Source organism: Bos indicus, chromosome 10 (assembly GCF_029378745.1).
Source record: "Bos indicus isolate NIAB-ARS_2022 breed Sahiwal x Tharparkar chromosome 10, NIAB-ARS_B.indTharparkar_mat_pri_1.0, whole genome shotgun sequence".
NCBI classification, from domain to species: Eukaryota; Metazoa; Chordata; class Mammalia; order Artiodactyla; family Bovidae; genus Bos; species Bos indicus.
Window position 1 is genome coordinate 37779813 of NC_091769.1, and position 24118 is coordinate 37803930.

At 38.3% G+C, this 24118-nt stretch overlaps 3 protein-coding genes across 10 annotated transcripts in view; 2 read left to right on the forward strand and 1 right to left on the reverse strand.

Moving 5' to 3' along the window:
• The window catches only part of SNAP23 (synaptosome associated protein 23), a 40739-nt gene extending 38644 nt beyond the window's left edge, over positions 1-2095 (forward strand). For all 5 annotated transcript variants that reach the window (XM_070797352.1, XM_070797356.1, XM_070797354.1 and 2 more), the window contains one exon: positions 595-2095. In XM_070797352.1, the coding sequence (XP_070653453.1) occupies positions 595-660 (66 nt within the window). In that variant the 3' untranslated portion in view covers positions 661-2095. The remainder of the gene's footprint in view (positions 1-594) is intronic.
• Positions 2096-5581: 3486 nt separating this feature from the next.
• LRRC57 (leucine rich repeat containing 57) lies at positions 5582-10501 on the reverse strand. Of its 2 annotated transcripts, none has more exons than XM_019968604.2 (6): positions 10392-10501; positions 10047-10152; positions 9803-9941; positions 8875-9143; positions 6483-6668; positions 5582-6024 (listed from the first exon to the last, which is right to left on the reverse strand). In XM_019968604.2, the coding sequence occupies exons 1-6, from the start codon at positions 10499-10501 to the stop codon at positions 5983-5985; spliced, it is 852 nt and encodes a 283-aa protein (XP_019824163.2). In that variant the 3' UTR covers positions 5582-5982. The 2 variants fall into 2 exon arrangements, with proteins under 2 accessions (XP_019824163.2, XP_019824164.2); XM_019968605.2 differs by having other exon boundaries at positions 10248-10466.
• A 27-nt stretch (positions 10502-10528) lies between these two features.
• On the forward strand, positions 10529-23837 carry HAUS2 (HAUS augmin like complex subunit 2). Of its 3 annotated transcripts, none has more exons than XM_070797351.1 (6): positions 10529-10653; positions 15700-15739; positions 16068-16137; positions 17205-17337; positions 19774-19882; positions 21804-23837. In XM_070797351.1, exons 4-6 carry the CDS (start codon positions 17231-17233, stop codon positions 22011-22013), a joined length of 426 nt encoding a protein of 141 aa, XP_070653452.1. In that variant the 5' UTR covers positions 10529-10653; positions 15700-15739; positions 16068-16137; positions 17205-17230; the 3' UTR covers positions 22014-23837. The 3 variants fall into 3 exon arrangements, with proteins under 3 accessions (XP_070653452.1, XP_070653450.1, XP_070653451.1); XM_070797349.1 differs by having other exon boundaries at positions 10533-10653; positions 15647-15739; XM_070797350.1 differs by lacking the exon at positions 15700-15739 and having other exon boundaries at positions 10538-10653.
• Positions 23838-24118: the final 281 nt, after the last annotated feature.

A 24118-nucleotide genomic window follows, 5' to 3' on the forward strand; every position in this document is an offset into this window, starting at 1 on the left:
GGTTTCTCTGTTGAATAATTTATGATGGATTTCACTTGGGCAAAGAGTGGTTCATCAGATATTTTCCATGCTGTTATGTGGGTGTAGGCTACATATTACCCATCATTTTCATTTACAGATTAATGTGGATGGCAGGACATCTGTTCCAGAGATCTTGGGGTAAATTATTTCAGTCTCTGGTTTAGATCTAGGGTAACTCCAGGTGAGATTTCTATGGTTCAGCTCAGGGGACTGCCACAGGATCCAGACCTATAGCAGAGAAGAGCATTCTTATATTTTCATTGCATCTAAATGCAATTGACTGTAAGATGCATCCTAGCTCCAGACACGTTAAACTGTGAAAAAAGATGTTACAGGACTCACGAAATATTAACACGTTCTTCTGTTATATCTTTGTCATGTTTATACACCCACGTTTTTTCAAATGCATTTGATATTCTGTCACTTCTTGCCCAAAATGAGTTTTGTAATGTGACTTTGACTACTTCCTGAATTTTCTCAGTATGTCAGTTACTCTCAGTGTATGAAATTTAATGCCTATTAGGACATCTTAACCTTGTCAAGTAATGCTGGTATCTTTTTCTTTTTTTCCAGGCTGACACCAACAAAGATCGTATTGACAATGCCAATGCCAGAGCAAAGAAACTCATTGACAGCTAAAGCTACTGCTGTACTTCTTTATCATTTATTTACTTTCCTAGCTCCTCCTTCAAAGTCATCACCTTTCCAGAGTTTGAAATCTTGGTTCCACACTCTTCTAATCAGGAGATGTGGAAGAAGATCTAGGAGTAACAGTCCCCCAATTTTTTTTTTTAATTTTTCTCGTTTTCCCTTGAGGGTATTCTTAGTCTTCCTTCTAGCATTTTCTTTCTCAGTCCATACAATTAGGTTGATTTTCATACATTTTTTATAGTTTTATTTTTCATCCTCTCCATTTACTTTAGCAGGTTCTTCTGCTTTCAAAATATGGAAGCATTGCCAAAGACAGCCACGTGAAAGGAAGCTGGAGGCAGTGGGGGCAAGCACAGGAGGGGAGGCAAGAGATAAGAGGTTGTTACCTCAGTAAAACCTACAGACCCTAAAGCCAAAAGTGGTGTAACCACAGTGAATATCTAGTAGGGTTTAATTTTTATTTTAAGTTGCAGTTATTGCCAGTTTAGGCCAGTGCTTGGTTTTGGAGCCTGGGTACACAATGTTTTTGTTATGCATCGCAACTTTGCAACCTCTGCTCCAAAAAAGAGCAGACTGAGCTTTTTTAAAATAAGCTTAATTTCTGAACTCTTGGTGATTCACCTTTGTACATAGATTCTATGATCCATTTCATATTGCACATATAGGAACACATGGTATAAATGAGTAGCTTTATTTTCATATTATTAATAGTATCACAGTCCCATTACAGGCCTATTAACCTCATAAATTTGTCATTAGTCTTTGAGGAAAAAATATGTAAATATGAATGTATAACATGAGAATTTCTCTCTACAGCAGGGCTTAAAATTTTTTTGAAAAGTTTGACAAAGTGTATCACGTGAATTCAGATTTACCTCAATGCCACAAATTATGTTTAGATAGGAAAAAAAACTTATTTTGATCTCAGGTAGAAAAATAGTTAGATTGCTTTGAGTTTTATGTAGTTGTAAACTTTTTTTAAACTAGAATTTATTGTTTAACTAAATGGTTTGGAAGATTATGCCTTTGGTTTACTTATCGATGATTGCACTATCATTCTTTTGTACTCAACTTCCAGAATCACATTTGTTTATAAGTGTTATAAGAATCTTACCGGTGTTTGTCACCTTTATTTAAAAACTAGCTTCTGCACACTTCAAGACTATTAATGTCGATTGGTTTGACAAATAACTACTACTGTTTGATCCTTACAGTTAAATTTTGTAACTAATGGAATTGTTTTTTCAAATAGGTAATATGCTTCTGCGACTGCTTTGGGGGGATGGGAAGCAGTAATTTTGTCAGCTTTAATTTCACAAACTGAATAAAGGAAAGGTCCATAAATCAAATGGCACTGCAACAAAGAGCTGACTTTAGCACCCTTCCCATGCTTACTGGAAATATAGGACTTTCGCATCTGTGATTTGTCATGAGATTCATTTTAATCATTACTAGTCTTTTATTCATTTGATCTTAAATATACAAGCGACTGAAAGTGTTTGTGGGTGAATACCACAGCCTACTTCTTGGAGGAGATAGTTAACATGGGAAACTTTCAAAGGCTGAAAGGAAAATATTTAAAGCAAGATGTTAATTAGGCCTTCAGAAATGCCACATGCTGAAAGGAATAGTTTGGCAAGTGGTAGTAAATGTGTAAAGTAAGGTATAAAACACTGTAGGCTGTTCTTTACATAAATGCCCTTCCTAAAAGCATTAAAAAATTTTTTTAATGCTATTATGGCCAAAGGAAATTGTTCTAAAGATACCAATATGCTGTTCCAACAGTATATAATTGGTTAGAAGTGTAAGCTAAGGCTCCAGATTGTCTGGATTTATGCTGTAGCTCTGCCACTTGCTGGCTGAGTGACTGTAAAGCCATTTCTGTGCCTCCGTCTCCTTGTGTGTAAGGAGGGATTAATGATTTCTACCTCATAGCATTGCTGGGAAGACTCAGTGTGTAATGCATGTAAAGCACTTAGAGCAGTGCCCAACAAATATAAGAGCTTATTTCATTAGACTGCTGATAGCTGCTGTTCTATCTAGAGTGGAGCTCTTTTTAGGTCAAGGACCTCTTTGTAAATTTGATGAAAGATAACACAGCCTGTCTCTCCAGAGAAATAGACACACAAGCATACACATGTGAATCAGGAATAAATGGGTCTTGAAAGCCCATCCGTGGATCCAAGATGACATACTTTTCCAAAGATTCTGCTACTGAGAAGAAAGGAATGAGAACCTAGAAATTAGGCTCATAATACACTAGGAATAGAAGCTGTTGACCTAAAGTTTTCTCCTGTAATATTGTCTGGAAACTTGTTTCTATTACTTTTGAAAGGCAGTAACTGAGATGGTTAGCACAAACTCTGGAGTCTGACCATCTGGGCTCGAGTTTTGGTTTTTACTAGTTTTGTGACCTTGAGCATAAAACTGACCCATAATGAAGGAGTTAAACAGTATCCTCCAGTGAACTTAATTTTTTGTTTAATGGTTAGCTCCCTCTTCAGGTTTCTAGTCTTCTAATGACAGTGATCTTTATCCCCTATAGTTGTGCCTGTTTTTTTTCTTTCTTCACACTTTTAATTCATTCTTCGTTACCACATTTCAACTCTAGATCTTTTCATGTCATGTATGGATTATGAATCTCCCCATAATTTTAACTTCTGCTTCCCAGACATCTGATACTCAATTGCACTCAGAATTAGTTTCATTAAATGCTGTTCTTTAGCATGGGGTCACACAGAGTCGGACACAACTGAGCAACTTCACTTTCACTTTTCACTTTCATGCATTGGAGAAGGAAATGGCAATCCACTCCAGTGTTCTTGCCTGGAGAATACCAGGGACGGTAAAATTCTAAGTTATTTCAATTACATTTCTAATCATATTTATAGTTCTCAGACTGATAATCAAGTTCCTTATTCTCTACTCATTTGTTTTTCATTCTAACGTAGTTTGCTCCAAGCTTTCTGTTTCTGTTTTACACTTGAAATAAAAAGCATTCATTAAGTGCTTACTCTGTCAATAGACACTATGCTAAATGCTTTTATGTATCTTTTCACCAAGACCTTATAACACACCTGAGAGGTAGGAGGTATTTCCCATATTACAAATAAGAGTAAATTGCTCAAATTCATAAAGCATGTAAATGATGGACTTTGGATTCAAAGCAGAATCTTTCTGACTCTCAGGCTCATGTTCTTACTCAGTATACTACACTGACTTCTAACTGAGTTCTAAAAGAACTTGAGTGACTTAGAACTGGTGGCCACTAGAATCCCAGCCTCCAGACCATAAGTCAGCCTACTTTATTAACTTATATTTAAGTCTAAATACTTGTGTACTATATCTTTAGGCATACTACATTTAGTCCTTGCCCTGAAGTAGCCCAATCTAGCAAGAGACAGATGAGTATAGAATCTGAGAAGTGCTACCATAACAGATGGAGCAGTTAATTCAAGCTTAGACTTCTAAGGAGGGGGCTTAGACATAGAGAAGGAACATGTTAATAAGAGAGGGCATTCCTGACTGAGCAAACAAGTAAAGACAAAGGAGAGAGACACTGCACTGTGGGTTTAATGAGAATAACCTGGTAAGACTGGGCAGGCAAATGAGGGCGGAGAGAGACTATCTGGCTGGGTCCAGGTTGTGAAAGCAGTCATAAGGGGACCCCATTAATAATTAAATGTCTGGAGACATTTAAGTTGTTTAATTTATAAGTTCTGATTTATTAGATAAGTACTGATAAAATATTTAGAGAAATGTTAAGTAGATCAGTAAGATTAAGCATGAAAGTTTATAAAAAACAAAAATTAATGTTGATAAACTGGCACCCCCATCCCTCCCCTAGTTGAGAAACAGAGAATGACATGGGAAAAAGAGAACCCCTAGACCAGATTTAAGGTCACAGAGACTTTCCCATATAAACACTAGATTCTTGTGATATCTTGACTTAATGGTTAAACTAGGTTTGTAAAATGAGAACTACCAATACATGGAAATAACAGCCCCTTGGCTGGGACAAAACTTCCGAAAACAGTGGAAGCTTTCTAAATGTTCATGTCAGTAGCAGTCTGAAATTATTTACTTTTATACCTTTAGTTTCTCTTAATAAGCATGGTTCCAGTACCACAAAAATATTTATCAGTCACCTGAAAGCATTTCAGTACTCTTGCAACCTAAACAAGAAGATGAAATATTCCCCCCTAATCAGTTTACTTTTTTGCTTTTACTTTTTGGCTGCACTGTGTGGCATGTGGGTTCCTAGTTCCCTGACCAGTATCGAACCCATGCTTCCTGCAGTGGAAGCAGAGTCTTTAACCATTGGACTCCCAGGAAAGTCCCATTAATTAGTTATTTTCAAAAGGCCATTTACAGGTTAAAGTTCCCCTGTCTTCTCCCTTTAAAGGATTAACCTTTCTTCCAGCCATAGTTATTAAAAAAATCTTTATTTAGTATATTCTCTTATTCAGAGAATAAAGTTGATAAACATAAGTTGTAAAATGTAGCAGTAGTTTTTTGATAGGTAATTTGATTATTAATAGTTATAAATACAAAAAGATTACCAGAAATAAGACATTATTTCTAATAAAACTTCAGGAAAAACTTGATTATTAAAACCCTTGTATCTTACAAATTTTGCATATACAGTTTTAGCTCTTCTCAATAAGGCACCTGCAATAGTTAAAAAAAAAAATTGCTACTGCAGCCTTGCAGAACACCTCTTAGTGTTGTGTTGTTTCTCTGGCAAAGTACACTGTTATTCAAAAGAGTCATATATTTACATACATCCTAAATTCTAAGAATAAATACTTGGAGGGACTGGAATAAAATCATAAATCCTCAGATTAACCATAGTGGCCTCTCACAAATTACCTGAATTTCATAAAAACATGAAGTGTTAACACAGAGGTGGAATGGCAACTGATTTTATGAAAGCTCACACATTGAAACACATGAAATTTCAAGCTGTTGTGTGGAGCTATTCTGGTACCAGGCAGCATCCCCTCCCTGTATACATAGCAACTAGCTACTGGGTTTCTTAAAGCCAAAGTAGTGATGGTTTTGAAAATCAACATTGTCCTTTGCCCTATCCATGACTCAGAATGGAGGACGCTTCCTGTCTCTTGATTCCTTTTAGCTTATTTAAGATGAGTCTTGGAAAGGAAAACGATCACTGCATGAAATGTGACCTCCTGGAGTATCATCTTCTTACAGCAGACACCCTTGACAACAACAGGAGCCTTTCAGTCAGCCAGATTGCAACAGGTTCCAAGTCAGTGTACTCTATAGTTCCCATGCTCCTGGAGGACATCATGCAAATTTCTTCTTGGTGGCTGTGAACCTCTCCATGTACTAAAAATCATGAAAGAATTAGGTGTTACTATGCCTGAGAAGGTAATTAACTTATTGGTTATTTAGGATTTTTTTTTTAATGGTTATTTAGGACTTGATGATTCTTTTTCCTTTAGGTTTTTATGGTTCTTCATTTCCTACAAAATCTACTTATTCTAGATGGAGATTTAAAGCACATGGTTTTGTGGAGTTTTTTCTTCCTCATATCCTAGTAGGAAACCTATCAAAAGATAAAGATGCTTTACAATAAGCTGTTTAGAGAAAAGAAAAATATCATCTTGGCACAATACCATTTGGCTGATTCTCAGAACCCACCTCCATATTGGGAACAAATCCTATTGACATAAACAGGATTATACTGTACATACATCCTGTATCTGTAAACATTCATGTGGGTTACTTCACCTTTCTCTTCTCTGGAACAGGAACTAGAAATGCAGAAGTACAATAATACATACCTTATCATAGCCTTCCAGTTCTCGAAGTTTCTTAATTTCAAAAAGGTTGCCTTCCACAGCAAGCAGGCAGATCTGCGAATCACTGAGGATGCTCTGTGGAAGCATACTGAGCTCAAGACAGTTCTCCTCCAGACGAAGAACTTTAAGACGAGGACAAGAAGATATCTTCACTGAGATCTGAGATATCTATTGAACAACAGTTTTTTAAAAAGGATAATAAGAAAAAGTACAAGCACTATAGTGATTATTTTTTACTAAATTAAAACAAAAATCTTTACTTGACTATTTGTCCTAGTTCTTTCTTTTACCACCCCCATTTTCTCACTACCCACTCATTCCAGAAGCCTCTTGTGTTACCAAGCTTCTGTTACTACTCCTCCAGTTTTTTTGGGGGAAAAACTTTTGAAGGTCACCAGTGGCTTTTTTTGGAGAAGGAAATGGCAACCCACTCCTGTATTCTTGCCTGGAAAATCCCATAGACAGAGAAGCCTGGTGGGCCCCAGTCCATGGGGTCACAAAGAGCTGGACATGACTGAGTGACTAACACAACACACAAGTGGCTTTTTGGAAACAAAACTCTGATAATAAAAGCACTGTTAATTATAGAAAATTCGAGAATCACGAGTTTAAAGAAAACAGCTACCCGTAACCCATCACTGTAAACATTTTGGTAAATTTACTGCCAATCTTTTATGTGTACGTAAATGCCAACCACTTTTCTGCCAAAGTCAAGGATTCATTGACCTCATTCCCTGTTGCATTTGACTGTGCTGTCAATCCTTTCCTTGAAACCCCCTTTTATACATACTAAGTGTTGTGGTTTGTTTTTTTCCTCCTATTTTTTGAATTACTCCTGATTTTTGGCTTCCCTTCTTGTTTCTATGGGCATTTTTCAAGCAGCAGTCCCTAGTACTTAATATTTGATTTTTCTAAACTTTCTCCTAGGAAAGCCTGTTCATTCTTAAAGCTATCCCTTCTGTTAAACTATGTATCTGCATTCATTTCTGCTCACCTCTATTTCCTCTCCAGTGTCTCTGATTTTCAATACTTTGGATGCTTCACCATCGTGCCCATTCCCAAGAGCACCACTCTTCTTTTAGCTCTTGAGTGCAATACGAAGCAGTTATCTTTGACTTATTCACCTCTTCAGCCCTTTAAATGTGCCAAGTCACCTAGTTATATTTACTCAGCCTAGTAATCATCTCAGACCTTCACTGGGACCTAGTTAAAACTCAAGTTCTCAGGCCCTAGCCCAGACCTACAAAATCAGAAACAATGAGTATGGGGGCCCCATGATCTCTTAACCAGCTGTCCAGGTTATTCTAATGCACACTAAAACCTGAGAACCATTGATTTAATGGAGAATAGGAATGTAGAGCAGGTGTTCAACTTGCTTAGCCAATTTTTTCCCCAAATATTCAGAATGTTTTCCCCAAAAGCTCAAGAACATAAAATAACTACTTTAAGGAAAAGATAAGAAATTCAGCCTCAAAGACTGAATTTCATCCTAAAGTAAGGTCAATACAATCTAGAATAGTTTTGATGAATAAAACTTAACTGCAATCTTTGGAATGTCCTACATCTCTATGCTGTCCAATATGGTAGCCATTAGCCACATATGGTTACTGAGCTATTGAAATATGGCTAGTGAAGCTGAAGAAATGAATTTTTTTCAAGTTTAAATGAATTTTAATGGCCATGTAGCTACTGGCTATTGTAATCGACTATGCAGATTTAGAAGCACAGACTAGAAAACTAAAGACGACCTGGTCTCACTGTGATTAATATTTCATCATTTGTGCTTTATTTCTAGATGAGATATTGTTTCTCCAGTCACCTACATGTTAACCAAAGAGCTTCTGAAGTTAAACAACTTTCAAATACTACAATTAAAGCTATCCAACAAAGAAATGAGCGATCTACAGAAATCTATCACTGATGGTTTTTCAGCAAAAGCACGATACACTTGACATGCCAAAGACAAGTGAATGACCCCTGATGTCCAACTCTGAGAACTTACGAGTTTAAGCCTCTTTTCCACTCTATCTTCCTGACATAGTTCCTAGATAGTTCCCTGACATAGTTGCTAGATAATCAGAGGTATTTGAGGACTACCTGAAGAACTCAAGGTTCCTGAGACAGGTTTCATTTTGGATATTACCTCCCATTATCTATCTCACCCTCCAAAGAACACCTACACAACAAACACATCCAGTGTCTCAACTAACTTCATGGTATGTTGGGCTTTGAAATTAGTCCAGTCCATAGAATATATCTCTCTTCTAACCTCTGATACCCCTCTCCATGAATATAGTGTAGAGAACAATTGATTATTCAGGAGACCACAAATCAACATAACACACTGTAGAAAAAAAATTGTTAAGCTCTAGACCTGGTTCTGGTTGAGGTTGAGTTCAATGACCTGCAGCTCCCCGACTGTATCCGGTATGCTCCGAATCTGGTTCTTGGAGAGATCCACTACATCCAGGTGCCGTAGGCTACACAGCTGCGGTGGCAGAGCTCTCAGCTGGTTCCCAGAGAGGCTCAGGGTCTTAAGGGCAGATAGTTGCCCAAAAGTAGATGGCAGCTCTCTCAACTGATTGTTGTTTAGGCTTAGTGTCTCCAGTTTCTTCAGATTGCATAACTCATCGGGAAGAGCAGCTAGCAAAGAAAAATGTAAAAACCTGAATCTGATACAGCTGAAAAACACCTTTGATGAAGTTAAAAAAAAAGTAGTCTGTTACGCCTCATGTTAAATATACATAGGCTTTTCCCATGTTGCCCCATTTTTAAGTATTGCATCTTTACCAACATAGTCTTCAAAAGGTGAGGGTGCCATCAAAATGCAGGAAAACATTATGTGTATAATGGGCTCCTTTTGTGAAGAAGCCACTGCACAATCCCACAGCAGTTTCGTGGGATTGGAAGGCCCTCTCCTTCCCATACCATCTGCCCTTCCAAATTAGCAGCAAAATTAACTGTTTACAGTACACTCCAAAGATAGTCCCTTTCAAGTCCAAATTAACTTCCTATCAATCATTAACCCACCAGAGGAGGCTTATAGATGTAATTCTAAGAGACAGAAAGCCTGGAGGATTCTGCCATTCTCCAGCGTCTGTAGTTCCCTGAAGCTTGTAAGAAAAACCCAAAAAACAAACAAACAAAAAACCCCACCTTTTTTTGTTGTTGTTAGATTCTGATACATTTACTTGAATTCCAGTTTAATAACATTATAATTATACTCCAAACTCTATTCCAAGAGAAAACCCACCCTTCTTAAAGCCAATTACTAGCAAAATTCCCAGGAGCAAAAGCCATACTTAATTTGTTATTGTTCAAGGAGAGGCTCTTCAGCAGAGTGAACTTCCCTATGATCATAGGCGGTAGATTCTCAATCTTGTTGTTGGACAAGTCGATGGTCCTGAGATTGCTTGTCAGCTTCTGCAACTCTGAGGGGAACTGAAGAAAGGGGTTCTCGGAGCAGAGAATCTCTTATCTATTAACTTCACCGCCCGCCGTCCCTCTCCCTTTACACTCCTTGGTTGGATCCCTCCCAGTTCTCACCTCGGTCAGCCCACGGTCCTTAAGTTGAAAGACACCAGTTTTCTGCGCGGTTTCCACATGAGCGCGGAGGGCACTGTTTCCCATCCTAACTCCAAGGCTCAGGTCCCTGCGGGAAGGAAGCGCAGCTGTCACCACTCGGTTCTAGCCGGCACCCAGCCACCCCGTCGGCCTCCCGGCTGCGTCTCAATCCCCAGCTGTCACCTCCTGCCGATCCTGGGATCTTGGAGGCCAGCTCAAGAGTGACAAGAAAGAAACAGAAGAACACCAGGCCCTGCCGATTTTGCAGCTGATCCGAAGCGAGACGCTGCTAGGAGTTGAGGGAAGATCAGGGATCCCCGAACTCGCCTCGTACAGCTCAGCTCACGGCAGGTTCGGCAGGGGAAGACCCGGGATCCGCGCTCACTGGGATGCGCTGCCCAGGCTTCCGCACGGGCGGAAACGCCCTGTGACGTCATCGAGGCGCGCGGTGCGTTCCACTCACTCTGCGCGCCACCCGGGAAGGTGGCTCACAGCCATGGCCGCGGCGAACCCCTGGGACCCGGCTACCGCGCCAAACGCTGCTGGGCTACTGCTGGGCCATTTCATTACATCGGAGTTGGTCACTGAGGTGCGTGGCGACGATGGCGTCATTAAGGAGGTGTACCCGGTAGCGACAGAAGCTGGCTGTGAGGTGGTGGTGCTGGCTGCCGGAGTGGGTGTGAGGGTGCTGGCTGGAGGCCGATAGGGCTGCTTGCTGGCAGAAGTGACTAGGCCGCGGTGGGTTATGCAAAAATGGGGCTCTGAGTAGATGGTGTCTGGCAGGCGAGATATCTCAGGTCAGTTCGTGGGCGATAATAAAAACTAATGTTTCCCCGCCTTTTTTCAATCCAGTGATAGCCGCCTCTAGATTGTATGGATGGCGGGGTTGGGAAATAATGGGTAGATAGTTAAAACGGACGTTCCCAAACGATGCTCACTGTGTAAAATATTGAAGCCTTACGAAGCGCTGGGCCCGGGAGGGCGCCAAGGGAAGCACGCATCTTTACAGGCTAGGGAGTCGGGGGGCTGGGGGGTGGGAAGGGGGTTATTGGCGAGAAAGACCCGAAAGGCCTGGATATGAATGGCAAAACATAACCACAGCACTCCCCAATTCTCATCTTCCTCACTTCTCTCCTGTGTTTTCTTCCTCCCAACTTGTCTAGGGCTCTGGGAGATAGTGAAGGACAGGGAAGCCTGTCATGCTGCAGTCCTTGGGGTTACAGAGTCAGACAACTTGTATAGTCCAGTTCTGTAACAAAGTAATTTGATAAATTCATACTATAAGACATTTTGGATTTGTCAGTCTAGAATGTATTGGTAGAAGATAAACCAAGGGAATAAGTCTCTGGTGAGTTAGGCTGCTGATTGCTTTGGGAAGGATCTTCCTTGTGTCCTTCAAGTAAGGCTAATTAGACATACTTGTTTTGCCAACAGGTAAGATCTACCAATCCATAGCTCCTTAAAACCATCTTATAATCTTACTACACAGCTAGATCCAGTGAGGAAACTTCTCAGATTTGTAGCATGATTCTACTTTAAGCAAACTGTACATATGAAAACCTATTTTTATTATAAGGATTTATCATTCTTTCAAATGATGTATTATACAGTCCCTTTAAACAGTCAGTACACATCATCCAACGTGCGTTAAAAATTAAGAGTGATGCTTAAAACTGTGTGATGTGATATGATACAACGCTTCTAGAAAATATAGCTTATTGAAGCTTTGTTCTATTTTGATCTGTCCATTGGAGAATGGTTTAGTGACAGAAAGGTAGGGTTAATTGTCTATAGGATAATACGGGATACTGCTTTGGCTTATGCCCTGTTGTTGTTGTTGTTCTTACCCTGTGACCCCAGGGACTGCAGCCTGCCAGTCTTCCCTGTTCTTCACCATCTCCCAGAGTTTGCTCAAATTCATGTTCATTGAATTGGTGATGCTATCTAAACATCTCATCCTCTGCCATCCTCTTCTTCTTCTGCCTTCAGCCTTTCCCAGCATCAGGGTCTTTTCCAGTGAGTCGGCTCTTTGCATCAGGTGGCCAAAGTATTGGACCTTCAGCTCAGCATCAGTCCTTGCAATGAATATTTAGGATTGACTTCCTTTAGGATTACTGGTTTGATCTCCTTGCAGCCCGAAGGACTCTCAAGAGTCTTCTCCAGCACCGTAATTCAAAAGCATGGATTCTTTGGTGCTCAGCCAACTCTTACATCCATACACAACTACTGGAAAAACCATAACTTTGACTGTACGGACCTTTGTTGGCAAAGTGATGTCTCTGCTTTTTCATACTCTGTCTAGGTTTGTCATAGCTTTCCTTCCAAGGAGCTTCATAGCTACAGTCACCGTCCACACTGATTTTGGAGCCCAAGAAAATAAAATCTGTCACTGTTTCCAACCTTCTCCCATCTATTTGCCATGAAGTGATGGGACTGGATGCCATGATCTTAGTTTTTTGAGTGTTGAGTTTTAAGCCAGCTTTCTCAGTGTCCTCTTTCACCCTCATCAAGAGGCTCTTTGGTTCCTCTTCACTTTCTGCCATTAGAGTGGTATCTGCATATCTGAGGTTGTTAATATCCTCTTAGTGGCTTTGTGAAAGTGTTAATCGCTCAGTCGTGTCCCACTCTTTGCAACACCACTCTTTGTCCCACTCTTTGCAACTGTAACCCTCGAGGCTCCTCTGTCCATGGAAATCTCCAGGCAAGAACACTGGAGTGGGTAGCCTTTCCCTTCTCCAGGGGATCTTCCTGACTCAGGGATCAAACCCAGTCTCCCACATTGCAGGCAGATTCTTTACTATCTGAGCCACCACAGAAGTCCTTACATCCCAGATATTCCAGCAAACTTTGAGTCACAGTGCCTTGATCTGAGCTCCCTCTACTGGCAATACATGTGATAAGAATCCGGACCTAAAAAAACCCCCTCAGAATCTATTTTCTAATAGAAAGGAAGAGTACTACACATACATACTCATATAGTCTATTTTCTGTGTACTGCTCTCTTCCGCACCTCGCTACCATTTTAGAGCCTCTCTGTTATGCTGCCTCCCTTTTAATGTCCCTAGCTAGAATTCTGTATGAAAAAGAAAGGACAGAGAAAAAAAGAAAGGATGCTCACAGATACAAGCATGAACAGATATATAGATAACACAGTGTTATCAGGATTTTTACGTGAATGTCTAGACACGAATGTCCTGGATTTCAACTTGTACCTAGCAGCAGAGTAAACAGAAATACCCTAAACAGATGGCCCAGTGGCATGTAAAGTTCATCTAATATATAATGGTAGTTGTCAATAGTAAAGACTTTCGAATTTTCCAATCCTTGCTTTTTTTTTTTAAGGTGTTCCCTAAGTCACAGTCCTCAAAACAGAATTTCCATTCACTAGAGGAATTTGACTGTTTTTTTCTCTCCTCTCTCCTTTTCTCTCTCCTTTTCTTGAAAATTCTTGTTTTCCCTCTGGTTTCTCTTGCATGTTTTTGGATAAGCTCCATTATCCTGTTGTTGAACCCAAGAGTTTACTAGTTTGCAAACGTGCAACCAAGATTAGTGTACAAACATGGAAGGATGGAGAGGTACCAAAGAAGGAGGAAGTTACAGTGAGAAATAGGAGATGTTTTAATTTACCTTCTTACCTTTAATTTACTTCTAAGAGAGAGCAGAAAGAGTCAGGCCAATATAATGGAAATGCAAATTGAATGTATTCGCATTTCAGTCCTGTTAACACATTGGCAGTATAAAGTTGAACTAATACTTAACCTCCCCAGTCCTCAGGTTTGCCATCAGTAAAATATCGTGTGTTGTCTACCTCAGTGAATGGTATAACTATCTGTCCAGTCACCTGAAGCAGAATCCTTGGGAGTCATTACTGACTTGACTTCATTCCTCATTCCCTGTATCAACTAGGACTTACAAATGCCATCTTCTTAGGAACTAATATCTCTCCCTCCCTTTCCTTTTTAACTGTTACTGACCTAATCCAGTCTTATCTTCTCACCGGGTATGCTGTGGCAGCCACCTGTCTAAATATCCAACCTCCAGTCCAGCTTCACTAGTTTTTTGTCTGTTTGATGTTGTTGGCGCATTACTAGAGTAGGTTGGGGTTTTTTAACCCCACAATGTTGTGAAACTATTTTCAAACTTTTCTTTATTATCCCCAATGGAATCCACATACTCATTAAGCAGACACTTCCCACTCCTTCCTCCCCTCATCTCCATTAATTTTATTTTCCATACTATCTCCATTTACATTTCTAAAATAGGTATTATATATGATTGTGTCACTTCATCAGAAAACTTTAAATTGCCCTCATTTTCTGAATTATGATTGCTTATTATAGCTATCAAGATCTCCCATGATTATGTAGGAAACTATGTTTCCAGATTGATCTTCCCCTTCTCACATATATGTTAGTACTAACTGACAGTTACTGAGCATTTATAATGTCTAGAATACCTTTTCCTTACCATCCATCATGAGCTTGTTAAGGGCAGAGAGCTTGTTTCATTCATCTTTGAATCTTCCATTGTCTAACTCAATGTTTATAAAATTGATTATCATCATTCAGCCAACTTTTGCTATGAAGGGCCGTAGAATAAGTATTTGAGGCTTTTAGGTCCATAGGGTCAAAACTAAGCTATTTCAGTATGAGAACAACATGAGATAAGTAAATGAACGAAGTTGAGTTTCAGTGAAACTTTATTTCTGGACCCTAAAATTTGAATTTCATTTAATTTCCATGTGTCACAAAATATTTTTCTTTTGATTTTTTTCCTCCAACAATTAAGAAACATAAAAACCATTCTTAACCCTTAAGCTACACAAAAACAGGCAATGGGCTGTATTTAATTCATAGGCGGTAGCTTCCCAGCCCCTGGCCTATATGGTATCTGAAGTTCTTTCCTGTGCCAACATTCTAGAAAAGAAAAAGAAAATAGAAAAAACTATGGATGAAGCCAAGAGATGAAAAAGATAATGTTCTTATTCTATGATAACCTGCAATTTAAAAAAGTGATATAACAGACTGAAAGGATACAAAGGAAGTGGGGCAAGGGGGTAGGCTTTTTACAAGAATAATTATGCCTGGACAAAACTATTCATCTGAGAGAGGAAGGATATGGAAAGCGACAGTATGAATGACTTGTAGCCAACAGAGGTCATTTAATGAATCAGATGAATGATTCTGTGGCCCAGAGTGTTTGATTTTAGCCTCTAATCAGCAAGGCCTAATAGACTAGGTCTTGGTCATTTGTGTAGAAGTGGTTCTCTAGCAAACTCAGCCTTAGAATTCTCTGGTAAACTATCAGTAGTGCCTATCTGGTGTGCATGATGCTTTAGGAAATAGTACAAAGTGATTTTGTTTGTTTTTCTTATTTTTTAAATATTTGGGCAAAGGATTTGTGATAGTGGAGGTTTTAAAAACAGGAAATACACATTGCTACTATTCTGCTCTGTACTTCATTTTTCAGGGGGAGTGCTGGATATATCCTCATATTTTAGAAATGTGGGCATGCTATTCCAGTGCACACAGAAACTTTTTCTGACGTACTACTACTTACTTTGTCTGTTCACTTACCAATAGGAGATGTTAAATATATCTAAGAAATCAACTTCTTGTTTTGTGAACTTCTCCAGACTACAGCAGATAACAGATATTCAAGCTGAAATCTACCAGGTAAATTTTGCTGGAGTTTCTACTTTCCACCTCTACTAAAGGAAAGCATCTTAATTGGTTCCAACAATTTTCTTGCAAGTACAATGGTATCTAGCACATAGCTGTGTAGGCTTTTCTTTGCAGTAGTTAATAACAGTAGTATTCATAGTAGTAATGAGTAGTGGCAATAGCAGCAACAGGGCTTAAACACCAAAATGAAAAGCTTCCATAACAAATCATCTTCCTGCTCCCTTTAAATATTCCTGAGTTAAAGACTGTCCTTTTTTAAAAATCAAAGTTTAAGCTTTTACTTCAGGTAAGCTAAGTGGTATTTTTGTCTCTAATGCAGAAAAACCTGGAAATTGAACTCCTAAGCCTAGAAAAAGATGCAGCAGATGTTGTCCATCCTTCCTTTTTGGGTAAGTGATTTAGTTAAATGAGTAATCATTAGAATGCCAACTTTTTCTTAAGATTACTTTAAATAAGCACCAGGATACAAGGTTATGATAAGTTTTCCAGATATTATGCCAAAGCTAACAAAGTCTGCTTTTCTGTGGGCTTAGCTATTGCAAATAGCATAAAAAGTGGCTGAGGTAGGAGCTCCTCAGTCAGTAGAGCTTAAAAGACAAAGGCTGAAGAATCTTACAGATGAAAGGATCCTAAAGGGACATGATAGCTAAAGCAAAGGGTAGCCATGGATTGAATATTTGATTAGAAAAAAATTTTTTTTGGTATAAATGACATTATTATTATTATTATGATATTTGGTGATTAAATATAGGCTGCATTAAATATTGGTAGTATTATACCAATGTTAAATTATCTGAATTTAATAGTAGTGATTTGATTCTCTTATATAACTACACTTGTTGTTACATTAGAGAATGTTCCTGTTTGGGAAGATACATGCTTAAGTTTTAGAAGTAAAAGGTCAGGACATCTGCAGCTTACTCTCAAATTGGTTATGAAAAATATATGTATGTGAGTGTAAAGAAAGAGAAAAAATGTAGCCAAATGTTGGTTCGTGAGTCTAGGTGAAATGTATATGGGAATTCAGTCAGTGAACTTTTCTTGAAACTCTTCTGTAAGTTTGAGATTTTTTAAAAATAATTATTTAAGAGTCAGTTGATAGCCATTAACTGAATTCTGGGGAAAATACTGACATAAAAGTAGCTGATAAGACAAATGTTTACTTTTTAGTGTTCATATAGAATATCAGAGGCAAAGACTTTATGTGAAAAATATGGCTCTGGCTATAAAAAGTAGGAGTAGAATTGGAAAACACTAAGAATTTAGCACTAGATTGGATAGTCAGTAGGAAAGTAAGAGAAAATATTAATAGTTGAAAATGAAACTAGTATTGGGTATTAAAGATAGCAAAGGGGAGATATTTAGGAGAGAAATGGTGGGATTGATTTTTGATGTTGATAGTGATTTCAAAACTTGTCCTGTTGCTAACTATAAATTCTGATTCTGGTTTGTGTAGCTCAAAAGTGTCATAGTCTGCAAAGCATGAATAATCATTTGGAAGCAGTGCTAAAAGAAAAGCGGTCCCTCAGGCAAAGACTGTTGAAACCCATGTGCCAAGGAAACTTGCCTATTGAAGCTGTTTATCACAGGTTAGACTACAAAGTAGACATTAACAGTTACATGTTTCCTGAGGGTAGTTTTTGTTTAGACTAGTAATTATTTCATAGCATAATTCATTGAATAGTATATGAGTGATTGTATCTGTTATTAATGCTGATACATTAAACCAGAAAGAAAACCCTTTACTTTTAAAGAATTATAGCAATGGTGAAGAGAAAGGCATTTCTTTTGCCCAGTGTCTTGGAAATTATAATGACTTTAATGAAAGAAATTAGATTTATAACATAGTAAGGTAGATGGCACCCCATAGTAAGGCAGTGGCACCGCACTCCAGTACTCTTGCCTGGAAAATCCCATGGACGGAGGAGCCTGGTAGGCTGCAGTCCGTGAGGTCGCTAAGAGTCGGACACGACTGAGCGACTTCACTTTCACTTCTTACTTTCATGCATTGGAGAAGGAAATGGCAACCCAGTGCAGTCTTCTTGCCTGGAGAATCCCAGGGATGGCGGAGTCTGGTGGGCTGTCGTCTATGGGGTCACACAGAGTTGGACACAACTGAAGCGACTTAGCAGCAGCAGCAGCAGCAAGGTGGATGAAATCATTTTTATTGTGTATAGACAGTTTTCTGTGATGTAAATTTATTATGTTAATATCTGTATATAAAAATTCTGTTGGGGGAGTTTAAGCAGGGACAGATGAACACAGGGTCAACTAAAAGGAGGAAAATTACAATTCTGATCTCACCTGTGCTGACTGTATGCCTCAGAGCCTTGGTCAAATGACTTAAGTTTTTTTGTTTTTCCAGGTGTGCAAAGATATATTTTAATCCTCACAGAGTTTTTACATACACTTTGAAATTTATAACAACTATCAGACCACGGGTGTTTTTTCATCCCATTATAACAGCAGGAGTTCACATCAGAGTTCATTAGTTTATGTCAAGTTCCACCCTGACAGATCTGCAAGATCATATCCCCTCAAAGTCAGAATTTAAGATTTCACATGAAATATTAATCTCTTACTCTTTCTTTCCAACAAACATACACTATATACAAATAATGTTGTGTCTCTCTTAAGGATGTGATAGTGATAATGTGATTTAGTTTTTTTCCATGCAAGGATTTGCAAAATTGGTTTTGTACCTCAGTGTTATAAGAGGGTTGTGGTCAAAGGAGATTTCCTTTGGAGAGTTGCTAAAGTGTTATGTTATGTCTGCCTTATTCTGCCACAGGGAGATGAGGGGGTTTCCTTCCCCCTTCAATTTAAACTTAACAGAGCCCAGACTATGTCTCCTGGAGTCTATGGAGCCCAAAAATCAATACCAAACACATATGAGGAAAAAACAAATGAAACTTGCCAACTATCTGCCTAACAGAGAGGTTGTCTACTTGAAAGTTACACAGTCGTGTCTGACTCTTTGTGATCCTATGGACTGTAGCCTGCCCGGCTCCTCTGTCCATGGAATTCTCCAGGCAAGAGTACTGGAGTGGGTTGCCATTTCCTTCTCCGTGACTTAAGTTTTTATCTTAGCTTCCCATTCCATAGAAGGGGCATGCTCTCTTTTTCTCAAAGGAGAATGGGAAGTATCAAATTGAAAGTGTAGGTTATTAATAATAAATAATAAAATTAAAAAGCAGGCATCTGGGGATCTGATTGCTTTCTCCAACCAGTGTCTTACTAACTGACCCTGAGCTGATCAGTATTTCCTTTTAAAAAAAAAAAAAAAATTATTTATTTGGCTATGACAGGTCTTAGTTACAGCATACAGGATCTTTAATTGTGGCATGCAGGATCTAGTTCCCTGACCAGGGATGGAACCCAGGCCCCTTGCATTGGGGAGTGCAGAGTCTTAACTGCTGGACCACCAGGGAACAGTATTTCCTCTTAAATGTCAAATCTTTTACCTTACAGTCAAATAATAGATATACAAATCCCATGCTTGTGAATATATTCAGTATAGTAAAACATCATTAATGTATATACTATACATTATAAATATCAGAAGAACTAAGTAATAATTTGAAGGCATTTTGCAAATACAAAGATTTAAAGTAGTTTCATGTGTAGGCTATTTCAGTGAAGCACATTTATCCTTGTCTTCACCCTTCACCAAGAAGAAGTGGATTGAAATGGAATGAGGTTTTACCTAGAGAAATTTTTTTACTTATGTGAGAAAATTATTAACATTCATGTTTGTCTAATATTAGGTAACAGTAGACACGATTAGTGTTGTCTCTCTCTGTTTTTCTGTTTGGATGACAAGCTAATCCTGTTTAAAATGAAAGAGAAGGACCTTTTTTATCACTGATATTTCCATGAATGCAGAAAGGTTATTAATGACTCATTGGGTAGATTGTAATTCTCTTATTTCATATTAAAAGTTCTAATTAAAGGGAAAAAAGAAAACACAAAATATCTGAAGTGGAAAAAAAAATAGTTGACCTTTTTTTTTCTCCTTCTTTCAGATACATGGTGCATTTGCTGGAATTGGCAGTAACTTTCATTGAGCGATTAGAAGATCATCTTGAAACAATTAGAAATATCCCTCATTTAGATGCAGATCTAAAGAAAATGGTGAGTATTACCAATAGCATTTAGGTACTTCATCATCTCCTTTCACCTTGCTTAACTATCATTGATTCTTTTATACTAGAATCTCAAATGTGTGATCTCTCTGTTTAACTTTTTGATGGCTAATATTATCAGTGAATTATTTTTTTAATCAGATGTGATCAATCCCTTCCCTCAGATTCTTAAGGTATATATTCTTGAGAATATATATATATTCTCAAAGCTAATATTATCAGTGAATTATTTTTTTAATCAGATGTGATCAATCCCTTCCCTCAGATTCTCAAGGTATATATTCTTGAGAATATATATATATTCTCAAAGTATATAAGATACTTTCTACTTTATAGTATTATTTGCCCAGTTAGTACAGCTGCTGCTGTTGTTGCTGCTGCTGCTGCTAAGTCGCTTCAGTCGTGTCCGACTCTGTGCGACCCCATAGATGGCAGCCCACCAGGCTCCCTCGTCCCTGGGATTCTCCAGGCAAGAACACTGGAGTGGGTTGCCATTTCTTTCTCCAAAGTATGAAAGTGAAAAGTGAAAGTAAACTTGCTCAGTCGTGTCCGACTCTTAGCGACCCCATGGACTGCAGCCCACCAGGCTCCTCTGTCCCTGGGATTTTCCAGGCAAGAGTACTGGAGTGGGGTGCCATTGACTTCTCCGAGTACAGCAGAGAATGATAAAGAAGATGCTATCTATTAAGCACAGAAAAAGGGGTGATTACTTTCACTTTTAAGAAGATTGGGACTAGAATAGGAAGTAGGAATACTTCAGTAAAGTTTTAAATAGGAGTTAGAAACAAGCTGCATCTTGAAGAATTAGTGAAAAAGAGTAGTTAAGCCAAAAGCAGTTTGAGAGAAGACATGAAAATTAGAGAGCATAGGTATTTGAGGGAAGAATGGTACTCCAGTTGATTTTTTAAGGGTATTGAGAGGGAGATTGGCTCAGGGTTAGTTCATGGAATATTTTGAAAATCAGACTAAGAAGTTTAGACTTTGAGTATTGGGGAACTGTTGGATGTTTTTTTCATTTGTTTTTAGAGTAGTGCACAGAGGGTTGATTTACTTAATCAGAACTGTAGTTTAATCATGGAGAAAACAACTGGGTAGAGTAGACTGAGCCTTGTCACTCCCAAGTATGAGCATAGCATCAGTATCTCCTGGAACTTTGTTAGAAATGCAGAACTTCTTCACCTTAGACCTTCAGTATCTGAATCTATAGTTTAACAAGTTCCTCAGGTGATTTCTGTACACATTAAAATTTGCTGAGCTGTGGGTTAGAGGACTAGGTAGAGGAACCAACGGCAAGAAACTTGGATAATAAATACAGTTTTTCTTTTTTTTTTTTTATTATATTTATTATAAATACAGTTTTTCAAATGAAAGATTTAAAGCATCTGAATACAAAGGATTGTGCTGATTATTTTAGATTCTGGAGGTCAAGTTTCTATCACATGGCTACTATTTGGACAAATGACACATCCAAGGAATGAAGTTTCTAGCCTTGGGGACTTGAGGATGAGTAGTATCAAGAGATTAAAGAAACCAATAATTTTATTTTCTGACATGTCTTATACAGAGAGTAAATGTTTAGTCATGGTTTGTTGAACTGTAGTTAAATTGAGTTTGAGATACTGAATATGCATCTAGATGGAGATTTCCAGAAAACTGAAATGTAGGACTGAACTTTAAGAAGGTTAGTTTGACAGTATAGACTGTCATCTACATGAAGGTGATCAGTAAAGACAAAGGAGAGTTGAGCTCAAAGAAAAAAAATGTGTAGGAGATTTAAGGAGCCTTTGTATTAAGAGGCTGGAAAAGATAAGTTGTTAACTTTTGGTGTCATAATTATGATGATACAGTAATGATGTATTAATGATAGACATGGTTTATCTCCTGTTTTCCCCTTCTTTCATATGTTACAGAGCACAGCTTTAGCAAAGATGGATATATTGGTGACTGAGACAGAAGAACTGGCAGAGAATATACTCAAGTGGCGAGAACAACAAAAGGAAGTTTCCTCTTATATCCCCAAAATATTAGCTGAAAAAAATTCTCTTCATAAACATGATGTTATAGTGCCTCCTTTACCTCTTACTTCTAAAGTTAATGTTCAAACTATTAATGCCAAGTAATTATCAACTGTTTATTTTTATTTAATTATATGTAATTGTGTGAAGCCCATTTCTAGTCAATTATAACACAGGTATTTATAGACTTTGCCACTAGCCAAACTGAAAGAGCCCTCTTTATATTGAAATACTAAGATTCCAAGTTCATTAAGACAAAACTGAGTTTTCTTTTGTTTTCCATGTATTTTTATTCCACTTTTCAGTAAAGCTCAAATATAAGTATGGCAGTTTATTAACATGAGTACATTAATCATATCTTAGGTAGCAGACTTTATTATGTTTTTTAAAAATGCATGTTTTTGAATTAGAAGAGTCTAGAATCTCAAAGTATGTTGATTATTCCTATGGGATTGTCACTAAGTGTGCAGAAGAATAACAGCAGATCAAAGGCCTGCTTGTAAAGTTGGACCTTGGCTGGCATCTGGAAACTTAGATTCCAAGAGGGTTCCCTCCACTCTCGTCAGTTAAGAGTTGCTTGCTGTGACTAAGGTGTTTGTACAGTGTGGTTTGTGCTAACACATGCCTTCTTCCTGGGAATCTAGAATTTGCATATATGCTAGGAAGGATGTACCTATGTGAATAGCCCACAATAACAACCCTGGCACAGCTTGTTTCTTTGTTTTGTATTGTTTTGGCCCTGCTGTGTGGCTTGTGAGATCTCAGTTCTCCAGCCAGGTATTGAACCCGGGCTGTTGGCAGTGAAAGCATGGAGTCCTGACCACTGAACTGCCAGGGAATTCCCTGGCGCTGCATCTTTTGTTTTTGTTTGTTTGTTTGTGGCACTGCATCTTTAATGAGGTTTTATGGTAGACAACCTTTCACACATGTCACAATTCAGTTGCTGGAGGAATTAAGCACATCCTGTGGGACTCTATTGGCAGAGGACTCTGGAAGTTTGTGCCTGGTTTCCCCCCAGACTTTGCCCTGTACACCTTTTGCTTTGCTCTTCTGCTTTGAATGCTTTTGCTGGAGCACACATCATAGCCATGAGTACAGTGATATGCTGAGTCCTATGAGTCCTCCGAGCATCTCATCAAACCAGGGTGGCAGGGAAAGGGGTTTATGGGGACCCGACATATGAAGCAGTTCCAGAGGGTATTCACTGGCAGCCTTAGAAACAGGCCAAAAAGCAAAGTAGAGCAAAGAAAAGAAAAAGGCACATTATGGTAAAACTTTGAGAGGTTTTACCTCACAAGTTGCTCAGATATTTTACATATCAGAGTTTATTATGCATACAAAAGAGACTGGGTATACTAAGTCTTAGGATGTATTTATTTGTATCAGGAGTAAAACTACTCTTGGCTTATTTTCAGACGTAAGGTTCTCTTTTGCTTTAAATGTATGCTTCAGTATTTTTATGCTATTGCATTCTCTATCACCGGAATTCACTTATCCTTATAGTCAGCACACTCTTAAAGACAAGAAGACCTCAACATAGTGGGTGAGTTAAGTAGTTATCCATAAGGAAACAGTATCATTACCCAAAACTATCCTGCTAAAACAACATGTTTTGAAGCCTGTTTTGCTGACCTTTGCAACTGGGGTATAGAAGAGTTGTCATAATGTCTTGAATATTGCTGAACATTGCCTAGACACCCCAAGCAAAACTTTTAGTTGTATTTCATTAGAAATCCATTCAAGTCCATTCTTGGTTTCAAACATCTTACTAAGCATTTTCTTCATGTAATTTCATATATGTATATATGAGTATATATATTTTTTATGTCACAGTTATTGATATATATGATTGTTTTCAGTATTATTTTTGCCTTTTTTTGTCTTTTATGTCTTTTTCAAAATAAATAAACATTTAGTTCCTAACTAAAATTTTGTGGTCCTTGTCTGAATTCTGTATTGAAAGGACAGATCCTTTATTTAGCATACACAGTTAAAAGTATAAGGATACAGGTTATCTGATTCACAAAAGCTTCAGGTAAGTTGAGACTGAGGTCTACTACAAAGAGAAAAACTAACTTAGTACTATGCTGAAGTCAATAAGTGTGGATCAGTTGTTCTTTTCCCCCAGCTTCTAGACATGTAGATACTATCAATGTTGTTTAGTCACTAAGTCGGGTCTGGACTGTAGCCCACCAGGCTCCTCTGTCCAC